This window comes from Atractosteus spatula, unplaced genomic scaffold, assembly GCF_055471065.1.
Source record: "Atractosteus spatula isolate fAtrSpa1 unplaced genomic scaffold, fAtrSpa1.hap1 Scaffold_192, whole genome shotgun sequence".
Lineage (NCBI taxonomy): Eukaryota > Metazoa > Chordata > Actinopteri > Semionotiformes > Lepisosteidae > Atractosteus > Atractosteus spatula.
This window is the reverse complement of record NW_028296755.1, coordinates 50,481-59,518: the sequence shown is the minus strand read 5'-3', so window position 1 is coordinate 59,518 and position 9,038 is coordinate 50,481. Positions and strand designations below refer to the sequence as shown.

Genomic DNA, 9,038 nt, shown 5'->3' with positions numbered 1-9,038 from the left:
AATTTTGTCAATGAAAACCGGTGGGTGTGTCTCCCCTGCTGGATGTCCCTCTCACAAACTGCTGAATGAATAAAATAATTTTATTGAAAACGCGTTTGCGATTGTCTGGTATTTAATTTGGTCCCTTTTAACTGTTTTTCGATCTACTGTATTGCTTTGAGATGCCACTTTTAAAGGCGATATGTAAAATAAAGTTTTTTATTATTGTTATAGAGAAACATGATCAGATTTTCCCTGGTTCAGAAAAAAGATCTAAAGTGCTACACATAACTTTCTTAATTCGATGTATTTAAAGCAGTGAACTACTGTAGGTGTCACATAACATTCAGAAATACAATCACGTATTTGACAAATAAAAACGATTATAATCTAATCCTTCCACGTTTGATCCCAAAATCCCAAGAAATATAAATCTAAACGGGTAGAAAGCTATGCTGAAAGTTTATTAAGATACTTAGAAGACAAAGATACTGTATCAATTTATGTTGCATTAGCCTGATTATGATTAAAAAACACATATAATTAAACACGCGTTTGCGATTTAAATCAGAACACGATTTAAATCAATATAAATGTTTATATTGTAACGCATACTGTCCAGCCTCCATTTCTCTATAAAAATTTACTCTGTTGCACACACACACACAATAGAAGCAGGAACCGCTGTCAGAAGGGAAGATATGTTCAAAATATCGCAAATATCGATCATGTTGCGATATATTGAAATATAAAAGTCAATTGATTGTCCATAATATCGCTATTCTATTTTTTCGAAGAAATGTTTGTTAAAAGAAAAGTCCAGCATCAGCTGGTAGTCACGCACCTAGACCAGTAGGCTACAAGACAGCTTGCATGAGTAGGCAGGCGAAACAGCCCTACACAGCCCTGTCGCAGCACACGAATACCGTTATTAAATTCTTTAGATACGCAATTCCATATTATATTAGCAGAAAAGCTTAAAACTACCACTTTTTCACACGCTATTTCACATGCTAGTTAAATACTTTGATGCTTAAAATCGTTAGGGAGAAATGGAATACTGGTGTGTATTTTTCCTTTAAAGTGCCGATTCCTGGAATCTGACTGGCTGACACCCCTCTGAAGTGGTTCCATAAAATCTGGTATACGGAAAAGAAAGCGTTGATAAATACAAGTGTCTTTTAATACACTCTTTGCTGTGCTGTTGAGGATCCTTGTGATATTTTAAGCTCTAGTTGAATGATAGGTGTCGCATTTTAAATCATTTTCGTAGTTAGAAATTATGAAACGCCCTGTTAAAAGCAAGGAAGTTTTTATGCCCGTTGAAGTAAAACAAAATGCCTGACAAAGTATGGCTTGGACAGATTCCAAGTGCTTGTACAAATGTGCTAAAGAAATTATACTTTGAGTATACAGCTTGTCCAAAGTCATCCATTATTAATACTATTAGTAATATCTTCAGTAAAGGCTTTGATGCATAAATATTTCTGATAAAGGTAGGTTGTGTACTTTTGTCCAACTGAGCAATCTTGCTTTCATAAAATATACCAACATTTTAATGACTGATGATTAACATGCTGTAATACACAGTTCAAAATTAAAGGCTCGAAAGCTGTACATGAGAGTTAAGCTCCCCCTGGCGGTTTTACAAGGCGACGCCGGATAGTTAACCACGTGACACCACGTTAACTGCGTCATACCGCGTGATACTGCGACACGCCCACCGGGGTATGCCGCGAAATACCTCACTCATTTTGAATGGCTGCATCTGTAAGTTATAAATGCAGACGCTCCCTCGGTGCCGCGCCGGGTGTAAATATTAAAATATACATTCGTCCCGGTCACAGGCCGAAGAGCGCCCGGCTGGGGTGCGCGGGGAAGAGCAGGACACTAGTGAAAGGCGGGGTTTAGGAAGGCGTACAGTCTGGGCAGGTATAGATTACACTTTTCTAAAACGTATTTGAAAAATAAAAACGATTACAATCTAATCCTTCCACGTTTGATCCCAAAATCCCAAGAAATATAAATCTAAACGGGTAGAAAGCTATGCTGAAAGTTTATTAAGATACCTAGAAGACAGAGATACTGTATCAATTTATGTTGCATTAGCCTGATTATGATTAAAAAAACACATATAATTAAACACGCGTTTGCGATTTAAATGAAAACACGATTTAAATCAATATAAATGTTTATATTGTATCGCATACTGTCCAGCCTCCATTTCTCTATAAAAATTTACTCTATTACACACACACACACAATAGAAGCAGGAAGCAGAAGCAGGGACCGTTGTCAGAAGGGAAGAAGGTGACTATTCATTGTTATCAAAAATGACTTAGAATCGATCATGTTGTGATATTTTGAAATATAAAAGTCAATTGATTGTCCATAATATCGCTATTCTATTTTTTCGAAGAAATGTTTGTTAAGAGAAAAGTCCAGCACCAGCTGGATTTGAACACACAACCCGTGAGTTGGTAATCAGGCACGTAGACCAGTAGGCTACAAGGGAAGTCACATGAAGAGAGAGGCGAAACAGCCCTACACAGCCCTGTCGCAGTACACGAATATAATCATATCGTTATTAAATTCTTTAGATACGCGATTCCATATTATATTAGCAGAAAAGCTTAAAACTACCACTTTTTCACACGCTATTTCACATGCTAGTTAAATACTTTGATGCTTGAAATGTTTAGGGAGAAATGGAATACCGGTGTGTATTTTTCCTTTAAAGTACCGATTCCTGGAATCTGACTGGCTGACACCCTTCTGAAGTGGTTCCATAAAATCTGGTATACGGAAAAGAAAGCATTGATAAAAAAAGCCTGGATTCTCATGTATCTCATACAAGTATCTTTTAATACAGTCTTTGCTGTGCTCTTGAGGATCCTTGTGATATTTTGAGCTCTAGTTGAATGATAAGTGTCGCATTTTAAATCATTTTCGTAGTTAGAAATTATGAAACGCCCTGTTAAAAGCAAGGGAGTTTTTATGCCCGTTGAAGTAAAACAAAATGCCTGACAAAGTATGGCTTGGGCAGATTCCAAGCGCTTGTACAAATGTGCTAAAGAAATTATACTTTGAGTATACAGCTTGTCCAAAGTCATTCATTATTAATACTATTAGTAATATCTTTGGTAAAGGCTTTGATGCATAAATATTTCTGATAAAGGTAGGTTGTGTACTTTTGTCCAACTGAGCAATCTTGCTTTCATAAAATATACCAACATTTTAATGACTGATGATTAACATGCTGTAATACACAGTTCAAAATTAAAAGCTCAAATGCTGTACATGAGAGGTTAAGCTCCCCCTGGCGGTTTTACAAGGTGATGCTGGATAGTTTCCGGCATGACGTCAAATGACGTCGATTAACCGCGTGATACCGCGACACGCCCACCGGGGTATGCCGCGAAATACCCCACCCATTTTGAATGGCTGCATCTGTACAAGACAGAAGGACACAGAAAATGGGGGGGGAAAAAAACATCACAGACAGCACAACAAACAATATAATTGTATCTGTAATACTTGCTGGGTTTGCTTGCTTATTCCTATGATTAAAGCCAAGTGCAATGTTTGCTACATATGCAGGATGTGAATTGTTCATTTTATATATATCTAAAATAAAATATTTTAAAATTTACACTATTTCAGGGTAGAACATTTACATGTGTGATTCTGCAGATTTTGTCCAAATCATTGATTCAGTAGAAAACATTTATTTGATGATTTACTGTGTATGGTCAAGACATGATGGAACGTCCGAAGTATATACTGTGTCTGAAGAATACCAACACAAGCTTTCTGTGTTTTCTGGTTTTAAAACTTGAATCATAAAGCTTTAAAGTATATATTTCCATCTTGTTTTTGTTCATTATTTTTTTTCCCATTTACATTTCTTTGACTGAGGCATCACATAAGCTAAGAACAAATCTGTTGCCATCAGAGCTTTTTCTCCTGGTGAAAATCACTGAGTTTAAAAACACTTCTGTAAGTCAATATAATACTGATGTTTATAATAAAAGATTCATCTGCTGGGTAAAACAAAACTAAAGATGCTTGTTTTGGGCTCTAGGTTTCTATTGAATTGAATTTACAGTAGCCCATTTCTAAATGAATACAGTAAATTAAATTGTTGAGATTAAGAAATAAATCTACATACTTCATGGCCAATTGTCAGTTCAAGAGAACTGAAAATAATTAATAGGATTAAGAATAGTCCTATTTTGGACTATGGTTTTCAATTCTCTTAATCTGACTTTTGATCTGAATTGATTAATTGACTTCGTCAGCTGGGAGCAGGCTTGATAATGGACTCTGTTCAAAAAGAGCAGACTTGTCCTTTAAAAACATTGAAACTGAAAAACCAGACGGATCAAAAACGATCAAATTTTGAGATTTGAATGTATCTTGTGTGACCTTTTTCAGGGATTGTGATGTTAGACAGACAGACAGGAGTGTGGCTGGTTCACAGCACCCCGGAGCTTCCAGATGTGAAAAATCATTCTACATCATTCTGGCCCTCCAGTGGGCATGAAAATGCACAGACCTTCTTCTGCGGGACTTACACATACAGCACCTTCAAGGACATAGGTAGGTGTTCACATGTACATACAGCTGTGTGAAGCTTTTCTTGAACAACTTTGATTGCTGAGCTTTAGTATGTCCATGGCATTGACATCGCAGCTGTCTATCACTTTCTGAAAGCCTTTGGTACAATTTTTCCAGATTTTAAGATTCAAGTATTGGTTATTTGCAGTTTTTGTTCTGGTTTGGTGCACCTTTTCTTTTCCTATTCTAAATTTACCTGTGGGGCAAAAACCAGTCTATTCTGTTATTTTCTGTCGGTGGTTCAATTACATATGAACGCTTAATATAACCCTGAGAATAGGTGGACACTAATAGACTTACACCTCATTGTGTATACAGATGAAAATAAATATCGAAATAGCCTTAGACTTTCTAATTGAATCTAAATGATGTGTATTGTGGCTGCTGAAAATGTATGTCAACATTTTAGAACTTGGAGGATAGTTTAACAAATGAAAATAAATAAAGGTAACTCTCCAAACTAATGGAAAAAGAAAGGGGGCATTTGACCTGGATGTATGAAAATGCCATACTTACTCTTGGTTATTTTTCATTCTTTCATTTTTCAGTCTCTACAGCTGTGCAACTCCAGTATATCCATGTATACTCTTTTGACTATCACATCCCCCAAACCTTCCACAGAGACCTTCAGTGTGTGGCTCAGAGAACATGCTATCCCAGGAAAGAGCCTTGGTTTAAGCAGCTGCCCCTGACATCTTTAGCAGGGGAAACTTTCACCAGCTTTGCAAAATACTCTAGATTTAACGACGGTGAGCACCACTTCTTCCCTCTCGAATCTCAATTCCTTTTCATGAAGTTTCTGATAAATGCAAGTCGATCTGAAATTTCCCTTATGCAAATGGCACTACCACCCATACCAATGCCAGATATTGGTTTTAAGATTAAACAAAACGTATTTTTCTGTTCTACAACTTACTTCAGACATCCCCCTTAATTCGCATTTCTTTTCAAAAGCTGCTCAAACAATGTGTGAGATGGGGGGAAAACAACATTGCGAAGGCACAAAACCTGTCAGTGTTCAGAAAAAGAAAGCCAAGGCAGAGTTAGAGTCTGCAAAACAAAAAAATCAGTAAAGTCTATGGATCACGGTTTTTTCCCAACTGATCGCTTCTTTAGAAACTATTCTCCAATTCAAAATACAGAAACAGTAGTGAACAACACAGTTGCCATGATCCATATACAATCTCTGTGCTTCATTATTGCAGTTTGTTCCTGGAGAAGTGAAAATGTCACATCAGTTATTTTTCTCATTTTAGATATTTGGAATCAATAGTTTGCTGGTTAACTAATTTTTTGCATGCCTCTACATTTTAAAATCACAAATGAATTATCACAGTTCCAGACCAGTACCAGCTTGGAATAGATGACGAAATGTACTTATTCCTTCAAAATATGTGCTATAACAGCCCCACAGTGATGCTAAGTGTCGGAGTTGGCATAAGTTGTACCAATGATGTTTCTTTCACTGACAACACTACAAGGTCATAGAGGTTGCAGTTATTGGACGCGTTTGAGATCGCTTGGATATCCCAAAGTGCCCAATCTTGTTGTGTTGGTGTTGGTATTCAGTGAATTATGTATCACTGCTGAAACTCGGTCAACAGTGTCTGATTTACTCTGAACAAGCACTTATTGAGCCTCTCAGAATCTGAATTTATTTAATTTTTACAAAGTCTAACTCTATTGTATGTTGGCCGTTTCTAGCCAGCAAGACCCACTTTCTCACAAAGATTTTGTTGGAACAATATCCAGTTTATTTTTAGTCAAAGCCTTTCCCAATTGAAGATGTATTTATATAAAAAAGCAGACTTCGTTTTGGTGAAACTTTCTCAATCTGCCACCTGGCAACTGAACTTTCCTACATGGTTCTGCGGTTACACTTTAGATTTAAGGTTTCATAGCATCGCTTTCTTTCAACAGAGATTTTATGGGATGTTAGTAAAGCATTCATTTATATTCAGTAGTAATTTAGGTTTAGGATTTGTGTCTGAGGTAGTTTGTAGGTGCTTTATTAACATTCTGTAAAGCCCAATTCTTGAGCAAATTGATTAATAGAATATTTCAATCTTTTATTCATACAACAATCTAAAACAAATGTTTTTCTCTTGGTATGTTGATTTAAACACAAGAAAGGATAAAAATATAACTTGTGTAGCTTCTTTAGATACCATTTAATACCTAAGAACACGAGAGGTTACATTTGGCCCATTTAGCTAATTTCTTAGTAGTTGATTCAAGGATCTCATCCTGCTGTTTCTTGAAAGGAACCAGGACTTAAATAACATGTGCAGTTTGTTCCATTAATCTCAACTAGTTTTGAAAAGAAATTGATTAATTGATCCAAGGATCTCATTCTGCTGTTACTTTAAAGGTTATTGGAAACGGTTGTCATATTTTATTTAAATACATTTAAAAAAATGTTATGTAGAAAAGGAACAATCCAGTAAGTTTTAAACACCGCCCTTCAAAAGCAATATGTCACACTTCACACTTGATCTACTGTATATTGGTGGTGTTGATTTAAAAAAGAACGTTCTGGGTAGCAGCCAGTACAGTACAGCATTCAGAGAGGGGGGGGAGAAATACACATTCACTTGTTCTTGGGTAGAAAGTGTGCCTGGGACAGATTCTAACATGGAACCTGTGACTCTGTTCCGTTTCAGATCTCTACTCGGGTTTGCTGGTTAACTATTTAGGAGACGACTTCTTTGCCAAAAGTTGGGGGAAGCTTCATCGGCCTCTGCTGCCGAATTGCTCCGTGGTGCACAAGGTGTACAACGTGACGACGATGCAGCTGCCAGAGGCCAGGCCTTTCGGCATCATGGTGGACCACTCCAAGTGGTGTGTGACGAAGGGCGGGGGTCCGCACTGGACCTGCATCGCGGACACGAACCGAGAGATCAGTCAAACGAGAAGAGGAGGCGGGGCTGTGTGCACAAGCAGGCCTGGAGTGTGGAAGGCCTTCCTCACAGTAGTTGACACATTTGAGGACTGCCAGTAACACGTGGCTGGCAGAAATAGACGAACAAGAAAGGGCTGCTTTTCAAACGATACTGCATAGTTTTTCCAAGTCAAAGCAAATGGTGGTAAGTAATATGTAAGAAAACTCTGCAGTAGCTCAAGTAGGTAGTGCGTCAACACGCGTAGGCTGCAAAAGAGAAGAAAAGAAACGGGAACTGACACCTGAAGAAGACTCTACAGCTGAAATATTGTTTCTTTTCTTCTCTTTTCAGCATGGAATAAACCTTTACATGTTCCAAAACTATTCAGTACTGACCTTAATAGCAAAAGTAAAATGTATTTAGAAAGGATATGTATCATGAGGAAGTCATGCATCTAAAAAAACATTTTTTGAATGAAGTACTGAATATATCGGGGGGGAATATACGTGTGTATTAGCTTTCAACACTACACTTTTCTCAAAATATTGCAAATGCAAGTGATCTCCAGTGTCTTTTAAACATAATCAATAAGTTTGTTTTCACAGCAGTATTGTAATATATTAATAGTGTAATGCTGACAACACTTTACACAGAAACCACACAATGGATGAGTAATATATATATTTTTACTAGCTAAATCAATAACACCACAGACTACGTATTGCAAAACACAAGACAACCTATGCTTTTCAGAACAGGTGGATAAGGTTAAATAAAAACAATCACCACATCTTCATATACAGTACAGTTACTACATTATTGATCAACTTGAAGCATTGGATTATATGACTGTTTACTCTGTGGAGCTGTCCACTTCGACTGGCTTTGTAATAGGCCTGTACAGTTTAAAAGAGAGAGTTTATGTTCACATTTTTATAAAGAATAAGGTTACAGTGCCGTGCTGGTGTTTCGATCTGGTAAGAATATCTTAAGTCTATTAAACCTTCCAGCATTCCTTAATGATTTACTGATTTTTAAGTCAAAGGCCATACGCCTAGCTGAAGTTAAAAAATATCTGAGGAACTTAAACCATTATCAAGCTGGCACTTGCAAAAGCAGGCATGTCTCTAATGTTGGGTAGGATTGAGTCTCCCCTTGCAGTCTTGATTGTCTGACCTGCTCAATGCCTATGACCTCACAGTGATGTCACTCACAGTCGTGTTCTTCTCCAGTGGGTGATCTCTCTTTTATAAGCTCAAAGCATGTCAAGTGGGGAAAGACTCTCTCTCATGAGTATGTCAGAGGAGTGTGTGCACATTTCCTCATCCTGTTTCAGTTGTGTTATTTTAACCTTTGCTAATCCGATAGGTAAATATTAACCCACATATAAGCCGTGCCCGGGAATGTAGACAGTGGAAACTGAAAAATGAACTTCACATGGCACAATTTACCATTCTTACCACTTAAAAAAAAGCTCTTAGTTTTTAAATAAATAAAGTAAAATGTAAAGGTGCTTTTTTTTCTGCACAAAACTGTCTTTCATAATGTAATATTATG

General features: G+C 37.1%; 1 protein-coding gene across 1 annotated transcript; it reads left to right on the top strand.

The window, feature by feature from the left end:
• Positions 1-4,416: 4,416 nt before the first annotated feature.
• LOC148808770 (deoxyribonuclease-2-alpha-like) lies at positions 4,417-7,600 on the top strand (the record flags this gene model as incomplete). Its single annotated transcript, XM_088909372.1, has 2 exons — positions 4,417-4,581; positions 7,263-7,600. Coding segments are annotated over 2 exons (503 nt in total), but the record flags the coding sequence as incomplete, so codon positions are not given.
• Positions 7,601-9,038: the final 1,438 nt, after the last annotated feature.